We start from the raw sequence: 26,421 nt of genomic DNA, 5'->3' as shown, positions 1-26,421 counted from the left end.
TAGACTGGTGATAGTTCACCAGTACTTATTTTAACATACATTTATGTGGAAATTTTACTTATCTTATATAGATGTATTTTACTTATCAGCAAAAACAAATGAGAATTATTTGAGTTCACATGCATTAGTTTTGTTACCCTGATAGAAGTAATGATTGAATTAAGTTTTAAACATAATGCTACACATTTTGTTAAATTTTAGAACAGACCAGCTAACACTCAACATTGATAAAGGTTTATTAATTTAACAGTCACTGAACATTTATTTCATGTGAAATCATAATTTTTATTCTTCAGAATATGTTAAGTAAAATACATCAGAGCAAATCATCTTGTCTTTATTTAAATAATGACACGTTCTGACCTTAACCTATCAACAAATTGTGTATTTTTAAAAAATCGCCGGATCACGTGATTGTTCGAAAGTATCTATTATGACACATTTGTATTGATACTTAACTGACATCCTGTTTATGTGGTAATCTTAACTTCGATCTTGCCTCAATGTTTTAAACTTCCCACTAAAAAACTGAGATCTATGTGAGTAAGTATGCATTATTTGTGTAATCTGTTGCAGAGGTAATGGTCATTTCAAGTTTTTGTAATTATTACAACACATTACACTTACTGGAGATTGCTTAGTTTTGCTATGTTTTCAAGAAAGGCATATGAAAATACTTGGATATTTTTTTATCAAGTTATAGCTATCAAGGACATTTTTAGTTTGTTCAGTTTCGACATTTATGATCATGATAATTTAGTTAAAAGACGTTATCATGTTAAGGTCACTTTGCCACAAGTAGTATCATTTTCAGTTTAGTACATTCAAATTATTTACAAAATAAAAAGAATAAACATGCAATTCTATATTTGTCAGCATTATGTGCTTATAACTGAGTGGATAGTGCCTACCTGAACTAATAGTTCAAATGAATTGCTTACAATTCTCCGTTTCAGAATCTAATGCATAATATTTTCAGTAGGTTACACCAATGCGTCTTGATTGGTTTAAAACGTCCTAAACAATTGTCAGTTTATTTTTGATTTATGAGTTTTGCTGTCCCTTTGGTATTTTTCGTCCCTCTTTTGAAATTCAAGAAATGGCATAACTTTATTTTGCGTCTGGCGAAAATACAAAATTTGTATCCTTGTATCTATGATGTGTTTACTAACCAAAAGTTCTTTAGATTTGAAACAGTCAATCAAGTGGTAGTAGTATATTTCAGATATTGATGACACCGCACATGACTTTTTCATGACATCCGAAATCCCTCAGTACCATTCCAGATTTCCGTGTTTATCTGAAATCATTTCTTTTAAAACCTTCCGACACTTAACATTGAACGACATATTTTTACATAATATTTCACTTTTCCTGTCGTTTTTTACACAGCAAAATGCACATGAAAAGGAGGAGCCAATCAAATAAAAAGAGGCAGATGATACTAAAATAGGAAAACAATAAATAAAAAACACAGGTCGAAGAAAAAAGACAACACTCTAATGAAGAAATAACGTCAAAAAGACAAATAAAATTCTACAAGACACTGAATAGAAAATTAAAGGCTGAGCAACACGAACTCTCCTAAAAACTGGAAGTGATATTAAGTGTTGGGATACCTAAACATCAGTTTTTTGTACTGATTGGTATTTTTAGACTAGAATCAGCGTTAATTATAGTCAAATTAAAAACATCATGCTTATAGACTAAGAAAGTATTTAGTAAAAATTACAAGATTTACTCTTACCTGAAACAAAATGTATGTATTTATGACGGTCATTTCAAAAATGAGACAATGTTGACCATAAAGAATATAATAAACATGTTAAATATGTCTTTATGATTAGATTAAAAAAAAACATATTAGCAGATTGAAGAAATGTCACGCCATCTCTTTTAAATAAAACAAAACAGGCATTCCAAGTGGAAGAAAATACTTATTCTTAAAAATAAATAAAAAACATACTGCAGAAATAACATATTCATACCGCTGTGCAAAAACAATATATCGATTCAGAAGACACAAATCCGGGTTCCAACAAACAGAGAAACGTTTTTCTGAAAAATGAACAATGCTGGAAACCATCACCCCAGACCATAAGTAGGGAAGGTAACTTCCTACAACACTTATGAGTATACAAAGAGGACATTCAGAAGCATAGGTCCACAGAAGTATCATTTATGGCGTACTTGTATTTATTTTTATAGTGATTGAGATTATAACACAATGGTGACCGCTATTCCTCTATTTTTTTTACATTTTGACCTATACTCTGACTGTTTGTTTTCACACATCGTTGTCAATGGAATGGAATTTAATGCGAATGACATACAAGTGAGAGGTGAGCTAGCTATAACGCCAGGTTTAATCCACCATGTTCTACGTAAAACAATGTATGTACCAAGTTAGTAATGTATCATTAGCTATTCATTCGTTTAATGTGTTTGAGCTTTTGATTATACCATTTGATTAGGGACTTCCTGTTATGAATTTTCCAAGGACTTCGGTATATTTGTGATTTTACCCTTGAAATGAATTAAACCTTCTTTTTTTTTTTTTAATAAACTTTGACGTATGATGCTCATTTGAAAATAAAATGTAATTTCTTGAAGAAATGGGTGAATCATTAAGCAAGAAGTGGAGACATGATCCAGCATACCATGAAGCAACAGAAACCTTGACGAGATCAAACAAAAATACTCAACAATTCGTTAATAAAATCTTAACTGAATCGAACAAATTAGAAGCCAAAAATAAAGAGCTAGAGAAAGAAATAGGTATATTAATATCCAATATTTGAAAGTTATAAATGAAGGAAACAATGTAAGTATTACTAGTATCATCGAAATTTAATTCAAAAGTTCTTCTCAAATAATGCGGAAATCATATCGAAACATTATCATTAGCTTTTGGCTAGCGAAGTAGTAGTAGTTTTAAATACAAGAAGTAGTAGTAGTAGTAGTAGTAGTAGTAGTAGTAGTAGTAGTAGTAGTAGTAGGAGGAGGATTAGTAGAAGTAGTAGTAGTAGTAGAAGTAGTAGTGTAGTAGTAGTAGTAGTAGTAGTAGTAGTAGTAGTAGTAGTAGTAGTAGTAGAAGTGTTGTAGTAGTAGTAGGAGTAGTAGGAGTAGTAGGAGTAGTAGATGTAGTAGTAGTAGTAGTAGTAGTAGTAGTAGTGGTAATAGTAGTAGTAGTAGTAGTAGTAGTAGTAGTAGTAGTAGTAGTAGTAGTAGTAGTAGTAGTAGTAGTAGTAGTAGGTTGTTTTTTTTAAGCAGAAGTAGTATTATTAAATAATTGTTTTTTATTGAAATAGCCAAACTCAAAGCATCTATTGAATTAAAGAAAACTCCATCAAGAGACAAGCTGAATCGAGCATTTTCAGAGGAAAAACCACAACCGACAAGAGCCCAGCTTAATCGAGGACAATCGGAGGACCTAATACTGGCAGGAAGAGACAAGCCGAATCGAGGTCATTCGGAGGAACAACTTCTAGCCAGAAGAGCCGAGCTGAATCGAGGACCTTCGCAAGAAGGACAATTACTGGAAGGATGCCTAAATGAACAGCATAATTTGGTCGGGGAAAACGAAACGCTGAAGCAAGAAAATAACAAATTAAGAAAAGAGATCAAAGTGTTGTCAGATGAAAAAGAAATTGCCCTTTCAAGGTAAAATATTACACGTTTAAAACAAAATTGGCATTTTTTTCACTATGTAAATATTCCTCATAATACAAAATGTATGTGCAGTTATATCTAGATTAGCACAGTAAATTGTCATTAAAGGCGTATATGAAACATTTAAAAAAAAATCAAGTTTTACATAATTTGCAAAAATTTTGTACTTACGGCCATGATCTACCCCGTGTCCATTGACCTATATATGACATTGGGCCTTCCTTTTTTGGCGTAACTTAAACATGTTAAACTTACATCTTAGGTTGTATAACTTTGCATTAAAACTAATGACATAATAAATTAAGTAATACATTATCCTCCAATGTCAGCGATGCAAGCTTAGATACAAACTTTGAAAATGTTACACCTTACGCCTTTCTGAATTTACCATCATTAGGAACAACAGAAACATATATATGTGTATCTATGTCTCTGGGAACATTAAAACCCAAACGTTTAAAAGTAAAAGTTTAGGTATATGAATACACAGAATCATTAGGAACTATATTCTAGTAACCAAAACACAAATAACAAAAATACCGAAATCCAATGAAAATTCAAAAAAGGATGTCCCTATGAAAATGGCAACATCAAATGAATGGATATTAATTGTCATATTCCTGACTTGGTTCAGACATGCCTCATGTAGAAAATGTTGGAAATAAGACTGGTTTATATCTAGCTAAACTTTTCACTTGTATGACACCGAAATAACATTCCAGTATATTTACGTCGAATATCTAATCTAAACAAACCAGCATGCATAATAGGTAAAACTTTCAAAAATAGTAATACAGCGGTCAACATTATGCCATAAATCTTTATCACTATAAAAACAAACAAATATGTCTACGAAAAAAAACACCAAGGGACCTTTAAAAAATAATAGCCATATTCACCTGAAATTCACTTTGCTCGAGGGATCTGAACCTTAGTGTTTTGAATAATTTATTATTTATTAACGATGAATTTTAAAAATCCCAAACGAAGCACTGACTGCATTGTTCAAATCCTTGGTGACAAGCAACGAGAATACACGAAAATTGCTGTTTATAAATTTTGAACCAAAACATTTGAAAGCCAGTGATGTTAAAATGTGTACAAAGTTTCGAGATATGTGACCAAGAGCGATTAAAAATGGTACTGCTACAAATAGTCAGGTTAAAATATATTATGTAAACATCACATAGCTAAGAGGGAGACAGAGCAGATTTTTACCACAAAAAATATTGTTATCGAGTCGACGCCAAGGTTCACAATGCTTTTTTTGGGGGTACCAATCTGCTCTATCACCCTATCAGCTATGTGTCATTCGATTTATTATACTAAATGCCCTATCATTATTGTCGTTTACCATGGATTTTTTTTTTAAGTCAAATATTTTACTATGCGTTTACGTACATAACAACGTTACAGATATTACAAAAATCAACAGAAGTTTTTTTTTTTTTTTTTCTTTTGACAGCCTATCAAACGAAGAACTAGAGGATTGTCCTGTTTTAGATTTTTATTTATTATTCTTTAAATTATTGGTTTTTAATTGATTTCACGAGAGGGTGACATTCAAAGAATAGTCTTCCCTACTCAGTCATAGGACATAGTATATTTTTCTCCCTCGTATTAGCCAATCAAAATCTAGCTTTTAACTTGAAGTATAATAAATTGAAGTAGATCATTAATGTGAATTAAGGCTGAGGTATATGAGTTTTGTAGGTTAAGCAAACTAGCAGGTATTCAACTTACCAAAGGAAACAGTGACATCACTGATTTGAGTGACTCAAACAGACCAACAAAACTATCTGAAAAATGGTCCAGTTTATATACTGATGAATGGTCCGATGCATTTGATGAACTATTCAAAATCAAGAAAACAAATGATAACTTCAGGATAGAAAAGGAGCTCTGTGATATTGTAAAGGCAAGTTTAGTTTAGTTCATTTCATACAGATACTCGGACGTTTGACGACTTAAAACAAGTATCTTACAAATCAAATATTTCCCAAAAAGTCAATCAGACATGAAAGCAATCTTGAGCTTATTATACCTAAAATGTATTGTAAAAAAGTATATAAAGAATATACTGAACCAAAAGGTAAATTAACAAGTCCATCAAAATTTACAAAATCAAAGTAAGACCTAATCAAACAAAAGAACGAAAAGAAAACAATTGTACATATCCTACTATTAATTTTTAAAAGATTTAAATAATTCAAGACATAATGTGTGGAATAATTCGACCGCAAGTGGTATCAATTTCGCTCATTATTGAAGGCTGTTCCGTCAACTTTGATTGTCTACACCCAGTTTAAAAAAAATTGAGTTGTCTCATAGGCAATCAATCCCCATCTACATTCTGATCCAAGATTTGAACAATTCAAGAAATACTTAGTGTAATAATAATGGCCGCAAGAAAAAACCCAGTAAAATAGGTCTGGCAAGAGGATACAAACCGCCGGCATTTTTAATATTGGCAAGTAGGTGCTATTCTAGTAATAGAAGTAACAAAAGTTTCTCTAGTGGAATAAGAGTGAACGAGGAGCACGACCCCACACTTACGCGAGGCCATTACCTTTATAATGCTTTCCCCGGTTTCCGGGGAATAAAATAATTCAAAACTGGTAGCAGTGATGAACCGGCCGCTCTGGTTAACAAGAGGATACCTATTATAAAAAAACACAACTTTGCTGTAGTACCACAGACAATATGCTGAAAAATGGTCTAACGTAGAATTATAGGGTCATGACCCCCCCCCCCCTGTCATCTTGCCAGATCCCGCGAAAATGAGTAGGTCTATACACACTCATTCCCAAGAAAACGAGTTCACTACATGGTAGTTTGTGCTGAATTACTATTATGCTGATCAATGGGAAAATACTCGACGAACAGAGTTTGTAAAATCTCAACTTATACTCAAGCTCATTGTGCATTGTTCAAGAAAGCATCATTACCTCTAAGTGCCATCCATCGTTTCTGAGCCAGTAAAAGCTTTCTTGAGCTGTTATATTAGAATGGCAAATAACACGGCCAGTATTTTTTTCGTCTTTAATGATAATACGATCAATAGTTATCAAAGGTACCAGGATTATAATTTATTACGCCAGACGCGCGTTTCGTCTACATAAGACTCACCAGTGACGCTCATATCAAAATAGTTATAAAGCCAAATAAATACAACTCTCTTGATTTGCATTGCTAGCCTCCTGATTCTCTACAAAATGCCAAAAGCTACGGAGCAACGTCAGATTTCATCCCTCACTGTAAATACATATGAAAAACATAACCTTTCTATTGTATTCCAAGTTTTGAGCCCCTAAACACTCGCTAGACATTTCTGGTCGTCCGATAAACAATTATAGGTGACCTATTAATACGACAGTTTGCAGTTCTTCTATGATAACAACTGTCAACAAATGTCTCACCTGCTTTACTTACCACTGATGTTATGTGAGTTTTAAATGTTTAGCTTTACTATAAGTATTATAACAATTTAACATGATCCAAGAAAACGATTTCAAGGACACAAAAACCAAACTTGAGTTATGATATTTACTCCATTCGATACTAGTACATCATATACGCTTCAAGTATATTATGAACTTTTTCTCATCGAAGACACATTTAAAAAAGTAAAACAGTAGTGTTGTTTAAACCTTGGTACCGAAACACCGCAATCCAACTTATTTTTGTAGGCACTTACGCAGGTACTTTGATCACAAAAAAGTATGTAACATGAAAATGTGTCTAGGAAAATTCAAAAACATTCAATGGACGGTAAATTGTATATACTCTAGCGAATAAAAAGGATAATGTCACAGAAAATGATGAAACATCCCCACTCTCTAAATTGCATAGTGCATACCTTTCAATAAACTTGCGTTACTTAACCAATAACCGACGAAAAGTGTATTAATTTGTTTTATTTGTTTTTATCTTTTGACATGATTGATAAGCATCCATTGTGATAACGGAGTGTCCAGATGTACTCAAAAATGATTCATTTTACAGGAATGTTATATCACATGTGTAAAGATTGGAGAGAAACAGATGGTGGACATTAAAAAACATACATGGGATATTGCCTGCTGTTTACATCATCGACCTGATCAATTAGTGGAAGCAGCACAAACAGTAAGTTGTTTGACTCGACTGCAATGAACACAATATACTTGAAAAATTAAATATACAATAGATACTGTTTAGTCAATCTTATATCTTTACTTACACATATAAATTGGCAATGTGGATCCATTTTCTTTTTCTTTTTTGTGAATTTACTATTAGCAGCATTCCAGCAACTCCGAAATAACGAGGACATGTCAAGAGATTGTACGAGTGTCAAGGGCTTATTTTTCTATCCTGACTGCCTTGGTAAAGGGTTTCTGCAAGAAAACTATTGCAGGACATGTTTCAAATCAAAAACGTTATGTCATCTTCCGTAATTGTAACGAACGCCATCTTGATTTGGTTTGACTGTATGGGAAGCGCGAATAGTGTGGAACAGGAATCGTTTTACCCTTCAGGAACACCTAAGTTGCCATCCGTTTTCTGTGTGATGCATTTGTGTTAGTCCATCTTAAATAATGAAATATGGATATAAAAATCATTTTATAAAATCTCATTGGAAAATCTAATTATATCCTTTATATGAGAGATATGTTCTTATTTGATAGTGATACCTTAATGTTTTCCATGCATTACTTGTATATTTTAATTCGAGTTATTAGAATGAAAAGATGACTTAGAGATCAAATATCTTAGCACATTCGCTAAGGAATGTATTGTAATTGACAACACTCACTTAATAAAGGCAATAGTAGTATTTAACTGGTCAAAAGTCATAAATCCCGGGTTACAAACTAAAACCGAGTGAAACACATCAAATATAAGAGAAAAACAAAGAAAATACTTTCATTTTACAAGAATTTTGTTTTTTATATGTGTATGTGCATATTTATGTTATAGACCATGTTTAACAAAATGGTAAAAGAAGAAAAGATTGATAAAAAGGTAAATGTAAAAACATGTGAATAAACGAAAATATACACTTGATTTTATAATATTTGTGAAATAATCCTAAGGATGTACGAGGTCAGATTAAGGATTTATTGTCATTGAGTGTTTTCCTACGGTAAAGAGTATTGGACTTTCAATTACATTTTCAATACATCTAAGCCTCATACATCACTAATGTGACATTAATTGTCGATTTGCACATCTGGTGCAGTAACTTTGGAACCATTAAGGCTAAGATAGCAGTACGTTCACTTTCGTGTAAGTCCTTACTCACAATTGCTTATTTGATCTATTGAAAGACAAAATTCAGATTAAATTTTTTGCATTGTATTATGTAAATATGCCTTCGTATCAACTCAAAATATATCAAAGTGCTATTGTCCAATGAAGATGTAGGAGTTGGTTTTACTGAATTGTAAAGAATACATGTACATCCTGTTCTAATTATCAAGGTATATGGTTTGTACATATATGAGTAGACCGGGTGACAAATGTGGAGCAGGATCTGCTAACATTTCATCGCATATGAGAGATCACCGCTGGTATTTTGTTAGGTTCGTATTGTTTGGTTTTCTATATTGTGTTTCGTGTGGTGTTGTTTGTCTGCTGGCCTTTTTCAGTTTTTTAGCCATGGCGTTATAGGTTTATTTTTTTTTACTTATGAGTTTGAATGTGCCTATTGTATATTTCTTCTCTCTTATATCAGCTTGAAAGGGTTTGTAATCAAAAAGGAATTTTAGTTAAATTTTTAAAATAAACAAAAGAACTAAGATAAGTTTATGTTGTTCTGGTGGAAAAAAAATTTGTACAACACTAGAAAATGGACAAAAATAACTGTTTTTACACCTAATATCCTACTCTGAGTATAGACAAACCAGTGCAATTTGAAATGCTTAAAGGCCTAGTATTTTTAGGTATACAACATTGAAATGCATTTTATGTTTCTGGTGGTTTTATTTTCTAAGCCTTGACCAATGAACACTATTTAAGTGTTTAAAGGGATCATTCATTAAACAGGACTTGCAATGATACCCGACACCATATAAGGTTAACTTTGCCTAAGGAAGTTGAAACCTCAGTTTCTAAATGATATATAAAGTTATAAACGGACGATTTCAAAACGTTATGTTGTATATCATGTCAGTAACGTAGTACTGAAGATTTAGCTGACAATACACTCAGAAAATGGAAATGTGGTATGATTGCCAATGAGACAACTATCCATCAGAGTTCAAATAAGGTGAATGTATTCAATTATAGGCAACTGTAAGGCTTTCAACAATGAGAAAACATCATACTGTATAGTAGCTTATATAGGACCGCGACATGAAAAATGCGAAACAATTCAAATGAAAAAAACAAACGGCATATTCTTTAACAAATCAACCCATCAGCAGCTGAATTGACCCAGTGCTGTGAAAAAAAGAATTCAACAATGTATGGTTTTCATGCGTTCGAATCTGTTTTGATTTACCTTCATCAGGAATGCTCAAAGCCTTTTATTTGAGAGCCACAAATTTATAAGAATCGGAACGGGTAAATAGTTTTGAATCAAAAATGACTTACAAATAACTGCAAAATCCATCGACTGTTGTTTTGTCTCTTTGTCTTTTTTTTTGTGTGTTGTCCATGGTGTTGTTATTTGCCATGACTCCATGGAATAAATTGCTATGCCAAGGTATACATATAACACTGGAAATGTAATAATTTTTACAGGCTGCTACAATGGTGATGAATCCTAGGAACAATGGGGTATGTTTGTATTTCGATAAATTTTTAATTATTTGTTTAATATCTTTCGTCTTTCATTTACAGAGAGAATAACCGTAAATAACTTTTTGCTAAATATTTTTTAATTTGTTTAGCATTATTTGGAACCTTCGAATATTTTTTTTTAGTACTATGGAAAAAAAACCTCTGCGAAAACAATGCATTTATGTTTGCTTTTTTAATAATAAATTTCAAGAAAAGTCTAGAGGTTTGTTCCCATTTAAGTTTTTATATTTTAACAATTGAATTTCCAGCATTATAAACCGTTGTGGTATATGATATTGATCCAAATTGATCGAAAAGTAAAAATATTTTACTTGCTATTATTACATTTAGTTACACATGTCTTACTAGTAGCAAACTTTGACTAACTTAATCAAGTACAATTTCTTAATATATCAATTGATATAACATAAAGCAATTTACTTATCATAGGGAGATTTGGCAAGGCTGTTTGTTATACAGAAATGTATGGAGGAGTTGGTTGATATTGTACACGAACGAAGGAAGTATGATAAGAAATTATTAGATTATGTTAAACAGGTAAACACCAACAAATTATATACTTTTGATACTAAATTCTATGAGATTTGAATAACAATATTAAGAATGGTCATTCAACATAATAGTTAACTTCGGTTATTAATTATCTTGTCTTATTGAGTGATTAATCGCCCTTTGTAAAGAAAATATCTCTGAATCAGATTTTTTGCTGAAATTAGTTATCAAAGATACCAGAATTATAATTGAGTACGCCAGACGCGCGTTTCGTCTACATAAGACTCATCAGTGACGCTCATATCAAAATATTTATCAAGCCAAACAAGTACGAACTGACAGCTTCAAGATGTTGATTTCTAGATTATCATATATATTTAACATATGGAGGATGTGTTTTCAACAAAGAACAAGCATTTCATTTGAAAAAACTGTGTTCATTTTCTTGCCGACTTGTTCCTTTATTCATATGACTTTATACAGGAAATTCTTCGGAAAAAGGAAATGAAGTTAGCAGTATCCTTTAATTTCACTTTTAGCTAGAAATATTACAATACATAAATTGCTCAACCAAATACTGCACAAAAAGGAGCAAGATCGCATAAACTGATTTGTAACCTGTACATTTAAATTACCCAAACATCTGCATCTAAAAGTATGTACATGTAAAAGTTACAATTGTATCAAAGATCAATCTTTTTTAGGTTATTATAACTTTAATGATTTTTTTGTCTTTTTCTTGGGAATAAATTGGTTCTTTTGTAGGTTTTTATGGTTTTTTTGTGTTTATTTTAGTGATTTTATAGCATTAATTTTATAAACAATTATCCTATTCTATTCATTGTAGGAAAATATACGACAGTTTGAACACTACAGAAAACCAGGTTCGAAAAACTACGTAATCAAATTTGTGGAACGCTGCACAGATTTATGCTGGAGCATGGTAATTAAATCGCCTTCCATGATTCTGGTTTATGACCAACCGGAAGGTGGGCCGATCGACAAAAACATGTTTACAGTATATACTAAACAAGGGCCAATCATTGATTTTGTTGTCTGGCCGGCCTTGATTTTGCACACTGATGGTCCAATTCTAGCGAAAGGCGCTGCACAAGGGAAAGAATTGGAACCAAATGGATACAAGGGAACGAAAATAAACTCTGAATCAAAGGGTAATTCAACATTGACAACAACCAAAACTGCAATCTCAACAAAAGGGGAAACTGAGACGAATAGAGTAAACTGGAAAAATGTTAAATTATAATTGCAGTCAAAGTGTGCAATAAAAATTCCTCAGAAGAGACAATTAGCAGATGCTTTTGTTATTCGCATAACTATGTGCATGGGATTTATTGACTATAGTTAAGATGTTATATTCTAATTACTATCACTGATTTGTCTTTGTCGCTCAATACTCTTGAACAGTTGTTCTTGATTCGTACGTTCTTCTTTGATAAACAGGAAGAAGAAGAAATGTTTATTATTGATCGTGCCACAAGTTGAACTTTTAGAGTACTAATTAGTTCGCGTTATCTATTATGTAAAATGTTATTGAATGAACGATGTAATTGTTGTTTGCTTGCTATATAAAGATAAAACAAACTAATATAATAGTCTATTGCATATTAGTTGCTGAAAATGTTACTTGATACTTTTTTTTTTTTTTTTCATATATTTGTTCAACTTACAAGTTATTTTATTGAACTTTATCTTATCTTTTATGAAGTTAAATTATATATTGTTTTTATATGATATTTTCTTAATTTGAAAAAAATAACCATGAAAAATGAAATACGTGACTACAAACTTTTCTCCATGTTTTTATAAAACCAGAGATTATAAATGTGTCTGATAAAACAAATACAAGTAGATGTACACTTAATTTTATTCTTTTTTTACCTGTAATTTCTAAATGGGGTGTACTTTAGAAGACACCAAGTTAGAGACATACAACAGAATTTCATGGTTAAAATTATAAAAAAAAAGTTTCAATAAATTGTAACAGGTCGTTTTGGAAGTATTACGAGTAAAAAGTTGGTTCCCTCAAATAAAGCAACGGCAAAGTCCATGTATTGGTCAGGGAAACCCCAAAAATATAGTAATATCAAACTAGAAAGTACAGAAAGCATTATATGATGTTAAGATTCTGAGAAAGTTTCAATACATTGAAATATGAATATAAGGGATAAAGGAGCAGTTACGGTAAAACAAAATATATAACTTGAATACACCAAAATAAAGTAATGGTAAAGTTTGTGCATCTTACCACAGGAAACAAAGTAAGTACTTTTATATGATGAGATTGCATGATAAACGTTATATAAACGTCATTTGATTTATGATTAGGAGTTTAGCATAAAAATAAATGGACCCAAAAGGGTTCTATAAAAAGTTACCAGTCATGCCAGACGCGCAACTCGGTAACATAAGACTCATCAGTGACGCTCAGACCAAAAATTATTATGCAAGCATCACTCATTGGCGTATAACCCAACGTGTACCAGACATACAGAGAAAATTGACTAAATCGATCGTTCTTTGCGCACAAGAATAACGCTATGCAATCGTTAGACGCGCGTTGCACAAGTACGTCTAAATGCAAAGATATATGCTTGGTGAAAGCTTTTACTCCAGGAAATTGTTTTGCAGCAGAAAACATTTCATCTAGCTCTAGCGTTTTTCAAGAGTATACCTGATCGCTACACACACATAATTCATACGTTACAAGCGCGTTAGAAAACTCTACAGATAAGTTTGAGACACGTTTAGGGTACGTTGTTTACGCCTCAAGATCGTTCGTCCTTTATTTTGAATTTTGATTGGACGTACGCGGGGCGTGTTTGTAGCATACGTCTGGCGTATATTAAGCGCTCCGTGAACATTAAAAAACACACCCATTGAGTACCAAAAACGTATTCTGATTTTCCACGAAACTTGCTCTGACATTTATATACTAGTGTGATATGTCCGTGAATTTACAAGTCCATGTGTATCCATAAGTAGGACAAACAATAAAATTGAGAATGGAAATAAGGAGTATGTCACAGAGACAACAAGCTACCAAAGAGCAGATAACAGACGAAGGCCACCCATACATGGGTCTTCGATGCAGCGAGAAAATTCCACAACCAGAGGTGGGCTTAAGTTGGCTCTAAATAAAAATGTGTACTAGTTCAGTGAACACTCCATAATTATTAAAAGGAAGATCTGGTGGGATTGCCAGTGAGATAACAGAACTCTCCATAAGAGACCAAATGACACAGAAATTAACAAACATGGATAATTTATATTCTTGAAATATGTAAGTCACCATACGGCCTTCAACAATGAGCAAAACCCATGCCGCATATAGTCAGCTATAAAATGCAAAGATAGTCTAAAACACGGAGTATTGTTTAGTTTGTTGAATTTTTCTTTGACTTTAGCGAGAGAAAAAATGTTTTCTTTTTCTCCACTGAGTTGAAAATTTAGAAGAATTCTCTTCCTAGCTATTCAAGTTTTAAATACACGTGATAGTTGTTTAATTTCCTGCTAACATCAAAATCTACTTCCGTACTCGATTGTTCAAGGTATGGTGTGAGTTGTCATAATTTTTCATTAATATTACAACCATTTATTTGTTAAAATTGAGTATATTCACTGGGGTAAAGCTGATGACCGTAACTGCATTCACGGTCATCCCAAGATGTCGGATGAAAAATTAGGTCAGTTTCTGTGTTGTCTGTTAAAGTGTTTCTATATCATTTTCTTTACAAATCATACATTGAAACGATGTAAATTTATAAAAGAATCACTCGGAAATCACTAATTACTTCTGAGAAATGTGCATGAAACGGGAAATTCGATTTGAAAAAAATCGCCAAGATGACCGTAAATCACATTCGAGATGACCGTAACAGAATAAGCGATTCATAACAAGGCTGACCGTAACTGCTTTTAAGATGACCGTAATTTGTAAATGATGACCGTAACTTTTAAAGGATGACCCTCAATTCTAAGAAATATCCGTATTTATATAACTATCTTTTTGTATCAAATGATTAATCGTGTTGGTATACACATATTAATATGAAAGTTTTATCCTATAGGTAGAAGAAAATAATACGTGCTTCGAATGCAAAGATTACCATATGTATCTTTTTTACAGTAGAGGGTTCAATTTTGAAAATGAATTTGCCAAAAGACATGCGGTGCACAGCCTTCAACTGCTCGACAAAAGATTTTTTTTTGTTTCTGGGATTCCTTTTAATGACATATAATAAATACACATTTTTAAAAATGCCAAAAAATTGCATGTACACCCATTGATATTATATCGTCTTTCATTTTGTCGTGCAAATAAAATAACAGAAATATTTTGAAAATATTATTCGAATAAACTAGTGAAGTTGAACTCCAGCAAAGTAGATCCTTAAAATAGTATTGTACGAAAAGCGTATCACAAGGCGGAACGTTGTCAATTTGTATATATACAGAAATGTTATTCATACAGTCAGGATTCTACTTCTTCAAAATTATCTCCCCATTACGCCAGTTCATGCTCACAGTCGTAGAAATGGAAGCCATTGTAGGGATGACGCTCTGCCAATTTTGCTCTTGAAAACTGATAAATTTATCCACATAGCACCATTACGATCGATCGTTATATGTCAGTTATATTTTAAAATACAAATGTATCTACTAGCTAATGAGCATTAGTTAAAAATGACAGTACGAAAAGATGAAATATATGGGTCAATTGAGATACCTATCTAATGAATCACAAAAACAGAGTAGGTGTGTTCGAATAGCTATTTTTTTCTAAAAGTACTTGACGAGTCTTTTAATTTGGATGATGAAAATGTGTGTGTGATAACTAGGGTTTATAATCTTCAACCACTGAAAATGTTTAGTCTGCCCTTCCACGAAATATTTAATTAGAATTTTTTTAAATGCTTAAGAATTTTCAAAAATTCCATCTGACATCCAAACAGACAATATTTTTTAAGTTGAATCAATGCAGACAAGATTATTAACTAATGCTCATTAAGATTTTAATCTGCTTCCTCTGGACCCATACACATGGGCTCGATTACCAAATATTCGTATGTATTATTAATGTTTTTAATGCTCCATTTATTGGCATTATGTTTTTCTGGTCTGTGCGTACGTTCGTCCGTTCGTCTGTTTGTTTGTCCGTTTGTCCAGCTTCAAGTTAAATAAAATTGAAACTTAGTACACATTTTCCCTATGGAATGATCTTTTTAATTCTAATGCCAAATTACAGTTTTATCCCATTTTCATAGTCCACTAAACATAGAAAATTATAGTGTAGATGAGGCATCCGTGTACTAGGGACACATTCATGTTTCTTCAAATTTTCGTCGTATCGCTGTAAATCTGTGTTAAAATTTTAACGTCGATATCAATAAATATTTCATTGTTTACGAGAAATATGCAATTTACTATCATTGTTATAAATCCTAAATATGGCCAATTATATTATAGTTTAAAAAAAGAAATTTATGAAACATATTTATATCCGCTAACCGAGCCCCTATTGAGATCGACAAACTCAACAAAAAAGCTTTGAATACAATACGGATATTTCTTAGAATTGATGGTCATCCTATAAAAGTTACGGTCGTCCTATATAAATTACAGTCAGTCTTTACAAATTACGTTCATCCTTTACAAGTTACGGTCATCTTTTTACCAATCACGGTCATCCTTGTTTTATGTTACGGTCATCTTGAAAATATTTTGATTATGATTTACGGTCATCTTAACGATTTTTTCAAATCGAATTTCCCGTTTCATGCACATTTCTCGGAAGTAATTAGTGATTTTCGAGTGATTCCTTTATAAATTTACATCGTTTCAATGTATGATTTGTAAAGAAAATGATATAGAAACACTTTAACAGACAATACAGAAACTGACCTAATTTTTCATCCGACATCTTGGGATGACCGTGAATGCAGTTACGGTCATCAGCTTTATCCCAGTGATATTGGCTTCTACTACTACAATTTGTTGCATGTGCTACTTAATTTTAACTTTTAAAGCAAAATCAGGAAAGTGATTACTAGTACATGTTTTATTTTTGTTGATAGACGGCATTGACATAGTTATGGTATTTGATTTTGAACATCCTAACTCTATCCCTAATTCACAACTTAAAATACGCTAAGCAATGTCACAAAATAATACCACGCCATTTGAAAAGTCAATAAATTTGCTTGGGGTAACTTGAATAATAATTCAGGAGAGAGAAGCTATTGCGGGAGGCAGAAATACCGGCGTCCGTCTTTCTCTCTATAACAGGTGTTTTTGTCGTTAGACAATGTTAGAATTCGTGGTGAAAGTCCCTGGTTAGAGTCAACAAAACTAAGTTAAGCTTTACGAGGGTTTATGTATAACTTCCTCAAAATTTCAAAAATTGCAAAACATTAATTACAATAAAAGTTCAACGGTAAATATTCCGAAAAGATAAAACGAATGGTAATTCCAATAAATGTTCCATACTAAACATAATGAATGTCATTGTAAATGCACGATGTCCGTACAACTTGACCACTGGTATCCAACTGACCATTTACATAGAAACAATATTAAATGAATTACGTTATCTTACTTAATCATAACTACATGTAATAATGAAATTTGTCACTTAATGATATAAACAAATAATGCAATTAAAAACATATATGGGCGTTTTTCAATAAAAACGGTCCCCTACGAAACAAGTATGGGAGAAAAACGTTTCGAAGTGGACACTACCACTACCATGCAGTCTTTTTAAAATCTTTTTCTATTATATTCGTGCAAAACAAATAACAAGGGTTAGTTTCATGTAATTTTTATTATGTTTTTATTAACATATGATAGGGCTGATGTCAACTACGAAACGCATCAAAATGTCAACTACGTAACATGAGTTGAACCTACTGTCTAATCTTTATAATAAAAATGGTTTTGCAATTCCGAAAAAATGATATTTTTCTAGTATTTAAAGTAAAAAAAACTGGAATGTTTATAGGAAACATTTAAAATTGCAAAAAATAGGTGTGTTTAGAAGAAGTTTCGTAGTGGATTTTACGAAACAGTACACAAATTATGAAAATAATATCATTTTAAAGAATATTTAAGATTGCACTTTTTGTTTACAAACAGGTCTATTATAAAGGTATTCAAAATAACTCTTGAAATTAAATTTTAGACAAGTTGATTTTCCATTTTTTTTAGGTCTGAAATTTACGCTTTTATTGAAAAACGCCCATATATGATAGCAAGAAATGGACAATGTTATATTAAAATGGATTCACTTCTAAACCTGTTTATGTTAGCTATCAATTTAGAGAACAATAGTCGCTTGCTTTTAGATAAAGTTTGAATTTCCAAGAAATAAAACAAAGAGGAATCTATCGTCACATATCCGTCCGATCTTGTTTCCGCTCTCAAAGATTTTAAATTTATAAATTTTATATCATATTAGTTGATTAATATCAGCATTGTGTCGATTTTAAAAAATCACAACCGATCAACAACTTTTAATTAGAGCTATGCACTTTAAAATATTAATGACATGAGAAATTGCATATCTAGTTTTCTCATGTACAATTTATGCCAATTTTTTTTTATAAAACTTACATCATAGGTTTATATCAGCAATGTCCGACAAGTTTGAAAATCTGTGCCGATCAATTATTTTTAAAATATTCTCCTAAGCCTTCTTTTCTCTCATAGATTATGCTACGAGGGAACAATGGAACTCTGATCTGTTCTTTTATTTATTTTGTTTTTAGGCGCCACCTACGATAATATAGGGTCATTATGTTTTTCGGACTGTGTATCCGTCCGTCCGTCCGTTCTTCTGTCTGTCTCGCTTTATGTTAAATTTTTTAATGAGGTCCAATCAACTTTAAACTTAATAAAAAATGTTCCATATGTTATGATCTTTCTAATATTTATGCGAAATTAGAGGTTTTTTTACTCAAATATCATGGTCCATTGAACATAAAAAATTATAGTGCGAGTGGGGCATCCGTGTTTTATGGACACATTCTCGTTCGTTATGTTATGTTATGTTATGTTATATTTTATTTTGTTTTTGTTTTGTTTAGTGTTTTGTTTTTGGTTGGGTTTTTTGTTTTTGTTTGCGGTTTTTTTTTTTGCAACTTGAATTTGTTTACATCATTGATAGACCGGAATAAACTTGCTCCTTGGTTTCAACTTATTATCATATTGACGTTTTTTGAAAATATGAAATCTCGACCGGTCATTTGATTTTCTTTTTTTCTTTTTTTGGTGTTTTATATTGGTTATGCATGAATCGTCGAAACAACAATCCCGTCTTTTTTACTTGGAATGTGATATCATTGAATTTGCACTTACAATGATATACACGACAGGCTGCCGTTTGCTAAGTATATGGAGCAGGGTTTGTACTGGTCCTTCCAGAGCACAGGATATCGACTCTAGTTTGGTTTTTTTGTGGGGTTCGTGTTTTTTGTGGACTTGTCTTTAAGTAATATTTCGTGTTTTGTCCTTGCGTTGTCAGTGTCTTATAGATCTATGATTTATAAGCATGGTATAGTTCGCCTCTTTTTTAAACGATTTAATGAAAACGAAAAGAAATTCGACCTTATTCCACATGAACTTGTTTCTTGAATTTTTTTTTATCAGGGACCATGAATACGGTATTAAAATTTGTGAAGTCAAAACACAGAGGTTTCTGGACCGCTGATCAGAACCAAGTATCATGCAGTATAAATAATCTAAGATGTACCACCATCGATATAAGAGAGTATGTGGACATTTTGACCAAAATGGCCTGGTCTATAAAAAATTAAGTCTGATGGGTAAAATTGTCAACTGACTCCTTATATACTAAATCACGATCTAAATAATTTTTTGCAGAAACTTAAAAAGAAAGCGTCATTAGAGAACAATTATAAATAGCAAATATTCACAGCAAAATACTATACACAAATAAGTCAACATGGTCTCAATACTTTAGTAATTTGACCCCTTATCCACTTTTACCGTCTTTTGTAGAAACCAGTATATATAGAGAGAAATTGTAAATGACAAAGATGTTTAGCACTTCATGTATAAGATCTTTACATTTGTAAAAAATGGTTAAAACTGAAAGCAATTTTTACCTGACTTTTGCAGAAACTATAAAGTATAGAAAGAATAGTTGAAAACAAAAGATGTTTTGCGCCTGTCTCAAGTCAGGAGCCACTAGCCTTTGTTAGTCTTGTATTTTTTTTAATTTTAGTTTCTTGTGTACAATTTGGAGTTTAGTATGGCGTTCATTATCACTGAAAGAGTATATATATTTGTTTAGGGGACAGCTGAAGGACGCCTCCTGGTGCGGGAATTTCTCGCTGCATTGAAGACCTGTTGGTGACCTTTTGTTGTTGTCTTCTCTATGGTCGGGTTGCTGTCTCTTTGACACATTCCCCATTTCCATTCTCAACTTTATCATCTTTCATTTATAAGATCTACAAATAAGTCGACATTGTCGAAATTGGGAACCGACTCCTGATAAGAATGAGAGTCCAAAAACAATGTATTTGACCAATTTTTGCATTTACCGTCGTCAAAACTATAGAAGTTAAGAGGAGAACAAACTTTCATAAGCAGAAATGTTCAGCAATATAGACTATATTGCCTTTGAATAACATTTTTTTAATATATAATATTTTTATATTTGTGCCAATTATCTCAAAAATTTAATAGATAAAGTATAAATTGTACACATCTATAATACTAAAATTACGAGGTCCAATTTGTCAGCTGTCATCACGTAAAAACGACGAATCACAGAATTCAACTTTATATATAACTAATATAGTACAAAAGTGTAGATTAAAAATTACACCACTCCAAGCCCTTTTGTTTTCCACGTAATTAATATTGCCAATAATTAAGTTCCGTGTCGAGTCCGATACCGATACCAATAGTATATTCACCTGATATCTATTACCTTATCTGTACGTTCCGCATCTGCCAGGCGCACCACCAAACGGTGTATTCAGGATTAATATGCTAATACACTTCAATTTGTTGGAGGGCATGACGTAAAACATTGAATAAAAAAAAAATCAACTTTTTTATAACTGATATTGGACAATGCTGTTGATTAAAAAATACTCCATTCCAGGACCTTTTGTTTTCCAAATAATTGATATTACCAATAATTGATAAGTTCCAGTTCGACGGGTTCAAACAGAAAGATTTGAAAGCAGATAAAAAAAAACTGTGTATCTAATATAATCGGCATGACTTTATCAGATGACAATACTAATACTAAAATAAGGCTTGCGCATAGTTATATACTTTAATTCAGTCACGGACCCGTAATATCACGGGTGCGTTCTAGTTAATACTAGATCGGCAAAAATGACACTACATAAGATTTACAAGGAAGCAAATATTGATTGCAATGAAGTGAAAATAAATGATCCAAATTGCATAAATTTGCCGTTTGAACGAATCAGGCTGTTGTGGGCCCATTGTTTGAATATGAGTAAGTAGAATACTTTGAGCTTACGGATCTACTGGTAACTTTGATGCGATATAATATTGTTTATACTATTTTTGTTTGTATACTTCGGGAGTTTTTTTTGTTAACCATGGTACAGTCATGTAGGGGTAATGTAGTTTTCTCGTATCTATTTCATTCTTTTATGTATATTTAGTTGCCTCACTTTTTGAGATTAAAAAGGACCTGATTTATATTTTATTAACTACCTGCTACATGTTCATGTTCCTGTCAGACACCTTATCTCTGGATATCTTATGTTATATCTTACTTGTAATATTAATTGTTTCATTGGATTATTTGGTGTTTTGATGACAAATAGTTGATAATCTTTGTATAATTTCTTTACAACTTGTTTAACGTTTAACAGTTCAGAGGCTGAGATATTGCATAACCAACTGTTTATCGTTTTTTCAGTTTGTTCGGTTGCTGTCTCATTGACGAAACCTCTTATTCACTTTTCAAATTAGTTGCTGTATTAATGACGAATAGGATACCCCATTCTATTTTAGTAATAAGTCTTAGACGACTTTTTAATTATTCAGATGAATTTTAACCCGAATAATGTCAGTCGTTATATTCCACTGATCTCCGTCTAATCTCCGATTGCTACATTAATAGGCTATAGGCCGCTAGAGGGCGCAGAATTATTCGAGTTAAATGAATTTATGTAAAGAATAAATAAATTCCTGTAAGACATATGTATGTTTTGATATTCATTAGTTTTTCATTAGTAATAATATTTAAATTGTAGAAAACATGGGGGAAGGTTACAGTAAATATCCTATGCTGAGCAAAAAGGATCCGAAATATAAGAAATTATTTGAGGTATTCAAATCATATAACAAAGATTATCAGAAATTGTTGGACGAATTTCTTACAGAACAAGAAAAATCTTATGCTGAAATTAGAGACTTTAAGATTGAAAATGAAAAGCTACGCAAAAATAATAACCAATTACAGCAAACAATTAGATCGTTAGAACAGAATACTGTTTCTAAACCAAACGATAAAAAATTTATCAGTGAGTGCCTTGATCAGCAAACGAAACTCGAAACTCAGGTTAAGGATCTGCTGAAACAACAGGAAATACTTAAACAAGAAATTGATAAACATAAGAGAGAGACCCAGATCCTTCCAAGTGAAAAAGAATGTGCGCTGTCCAGGTGAGTGTTTACTTATTTTCCCCACTAATATTGTTATATTTTTACAGCGGATGACCGTGAGGGCATTCCGTGTATTGCTTTCGCCTAGATTTCCATTACGTAACTTTCGTTTTGGATTTTTTAACCAATCTATAAACATGATGAATACGTCGACATCATCAAGTGCAATATAACATTCCTTATCGCTTGTTATCAATTCATTTCTTCATGAATACTCATCAAATCATATCCAACTATTGCAGTTATCACGTGACTTTGGAGACGTCACACATCACTCGTATCAAGCTCAAGTAAAATGTAAAGAAATGCATAGGGGCTTTCAGGAATCGATTAGATAAATTACTTAATAAAAGTTCGAGATACAAAAAGTGAGAACTATATAGTAATTCCTCATATATTTAGAAATATATATATGCCTTTAAGAAAAGTTTAAATTTTGGTCTTCTCCCTTCCGAATGCTTTTGAAAATTTGTCTTGTTGCCTCGATAAGTTCATACTGTTAAATCATCCAACTGCGATAAATATTGAATTTTCTGTCGTGTTAGTCCTAAAATTGCGATTTAAACAAAACAGATGGAAAAATTGTGGAGATATGAGTTTATTACTATATTCATAGATATTTGAATTATCGTAATTGCAACAGTTTATTTTTTTACACTGTCCATTCCAAATTGATTTCAAATTCACTTTTTTCAGAAAATCTGGTATTATTTTTCCAGACGGCAACCACATTGACAGCGTGGGCTTTAAAAAAATATTTTGTAAGAATATAACAATAAAAATTAAATAACTGTTTGGTGCTCACGTTTTCAGTCATTGTCTTGCCTTAGAGCAGCTTAGAAACAAACATTGGTTCCTTTTGATAAAGCTGATACATGCTGGTTTTTTTTTATAAACTTTTCAAAAAATTCCGACCAGATAGACGATGTTCGACACTTATTTTGTCCTTGCAAATAATTCAATTTGATTTCACTGTTTACATTGCAATTAAATATGACACGTTATTCACAGGTATTAAAGAGATAATCGTAACTGCAATTACGATTATCCCAATATGGCGACGGCAGATATAGGTAAAATATTTACAGTCATTTTTCTCAAATGTAGTATGTTTTTGTCGCTAGTTACTCAGCTGCAAGGTTTTTCTATACCATTACAACATATTTGAATCGTAACGGTGCACTGGAATTGTCTAAGCGCTTTGAAAAATGCCGTTGAAAAATTCGGGATGATAATCGTAACTCGGAAAAAAAGATAATCGAAATTATGGTATTAAAAAATGAGAAGATAATCGTAACTGGACAGTGTTTTATTGATATTGACACTAAAAACGTATATCTGATAGCACATAATGAAATTATGGTGATGAAATATTCACGTTTCAACATCTTATGACATATCTTTTGTGCATATATAATTATCAATGGTTCTAATGAAAACAGCTACATACTATTATATCAAAAAATTGGAAGGGTGAACAAGCTTCAAGAAATTTGGATATGGGAAAAACACGAACTATGTTAAAATACAGAAAACTCACAAGAACTAGGAATGTTCAATAAGACTAGGAACTATTAGAATGAGCGAAGAGGCAATTTAAAGGAAGTTATAATATATGGCAATACTTGTCAGGGGAAACGCATGTGTCAGCCTACATCAGATTTGTGATTAATAAAATTGAGAATGGAAATGGGGAATGTATCAAAGAGACAACAACCCGACCATAGAAAAAAACAACAGCAGAAGGTCTCCAACAGGTCTTCAATGTAGCGAGATATTCCCGCATCCGGAGGCGTCCTTCAGCTGGCCATGAGACTGTTGAAGATCATTGATCTATCCTGAATAAAAACATAGTAAATATAGTAAATATTGTTTTAAATCATTTAATGCAGGTGGCTATATGTGCTTTTTCTTCCCCGGGAATCGACTGCTGGTTCAATTCTAGCCCATACCCTTTCTGCAATAATGAAGTAGAAAAGACGTTTAGTATTGGCCAGAGACAGTTTGACGAGAAATTAAGAACAACAGTTTTGCACTTTTGGGATATGGGATATTGCTTATCCCCCTCCATTTTCTCCCCAAAAAAACCCACCTTAAACGCGCACATACCATTGAAACTTTGAAAACAATTAGAATATCTACTTACCACAATACCTGACCCGACAGCTGTTTCATTGTCATCATATCTTTAACAGGTACATGTATATATTAAAAGAGTATGCATATTGTTGTCTGTTATAAGGGCATTTTTCAATAAAAGGGTGAATTTCAGACCTAAAAAATGCAAAATTAAATTGTCGATTTTTTTATTTCTAGAGTTATTTTGAATACCTCTATTGTAAACCTGTAAATAAAAAGTGCAATCTTAAATACTCTTTGAAATGATATCATTTTCATAATGTATGAACTGTTTCGTAGGGGACATTTGTCCAATACGAAATTGCTTTTAAACGCATATCTTATTGCATTTTAATGTCTCCTATAGACATTTTAGTTTGTTTTACTTTATAAACTAGAAAGATCTCATTTTTTTCTGAATGTGAGAACCATTTTTTTATCGATAAATATTAGACAGTACTTCACATATGAACGTACAACTTATGTTACGAAGTGGACATTTTGAGGAGTATCGTAGTTGACATCAACCCTATTCTATGTTGATAACATACTGAAAATTACATGAAACTAACCCTTGGTATTTGTTTTGCACGAATAGAATTGAAAAAATTAAAATCTCCAATACTTGTTTCGTATGTGACCGTTTTGTAGTGGTATATTTACATGTTTTTTTCTCTACAATCTCTATATTTCAATAGTAACAAGAATGATTATATTCATCAACACACGTACAAAGTTGTACACTGATTTTGTTTTATAATTTTAAAACCAGACACTGAGGTAGCACTCAGTTAGAAACACAGTTAGAAAATAAAATTAAAAATGAGCCACAAAATGTTTTATCATCTCCTGTTCCTTGATTTCTAATACATTAACCTAACTGTTTGTGTTGTACATGTGCATATGTTTGTAATCAGTAACTTCCAAAGATTTGATTTTCAAAAGTTAAAAGGGTGAAAATTAATTCCTTTTATTTGTATCCATGGCAACATTCTGCATTTATTTCCCATAAAATATTGCAAAAAGGGGGATGAACATGTCACATTTTCCCCAAAAATTTGGATCAAACTAGAATTTCAATGTCTTTGAGTAATACCTTTATAGAAACTGTTTTTCTAAATCTTTCTAATGATCAAATAAAAAATGGGTTTCTTTCGCCTCATTTTTTCGTAAAATCCAATCACAAAGTTTGTGCGATAAAAAGTTGGAAAAATACATGACAATAATTGCCGGACCAATGCATGGTAGGGACATACAAATACGGACTGTCATACAGAAAACAGCCTATATAACATACATTACATAACCTTGATGTTCATATAAACCCAATACAAAGGCTATTTTAATACTCAGCTATCCAAAAATGAATTTTATTGCACACTAGCTCTCATATTTGAAAAATTCAAAGGGGCCCAAATGCGAAACTACACACCTAACTGTGGAGTGCTACCTTAAGGTGAAATTTTTCCCGTCCTGTCTCAATTTTTATTATATTTTCTGTGTTCTACTAGCTGTTAGGATGAAAATGGTACCTTAGTTTTTAAAATTGGTTCAGTAATAAAGATTATGTGAAGGTTAGCAGTTAATGTTGAAACGCGACAAAAAGTGATTAAAAAATAAATGCTGGATCATAGTGAAAAAACTTTAAGT

At 31.9% G+C, this 26,421-nt stretch overlaps 2 protein-coding genes across 2 annotated transcripts in view; both read left to right on the top strand.

Annotated features, from left to right (window-relative positions):
- The window catches only part of LOC143043031 (uncharacterized), a 266,075-nt gene that overhangs the window by 36,095 nt on the left and 203,559 nt on the right, over positions 1–26,421 (top strand). The window lies entirely within an intron of this gene.
- On the top strand, positions 456–12,349 carry LOC143041945 (uncharacterized). Its single transcript, XM_076214120.1, has 9 exons — positions 456–543; positions 2,614–2,778; positions 3,312–3,663; positions 5,386–5,590; positions 7,678–7,800; positions 8,635–8,679; positions 10,402–10,437; positions 10,891–10,998; positions 11,801–12,349. Exons 2-9 carry the CDS (start codon positions 2,616–2,618, stop codon positions 12,215–12,217), a joined length of 1,449 nt encoding a protein of 482 aa, XP_076070235.1. The 5' UTR covers positions 456–543; positions 2,614–2,615; the 3' UTR covers positions 12,218–12,349.

The sequence above is a fragment of the Mytilus galloprovincialis genome, chromosome 8, assembly GCF_965363235.1.
Source record: "Mytilus galloprovincialis chromosome 8, xbMytGall1.hap1.1, whole genome shotgun sequence".
Lineage (NCBI taxonomy): Eukaryota > Metazoa > Mollusca > Bivalvia > Mytilida > Mytilidae > Mytilus > Mytilus galloprovincialis.
The sequence above is the reverse complement of the archived record's forward strand: the minus strand, read 5'-3'. Positions and strand labels throughout refer to the sequence as shown.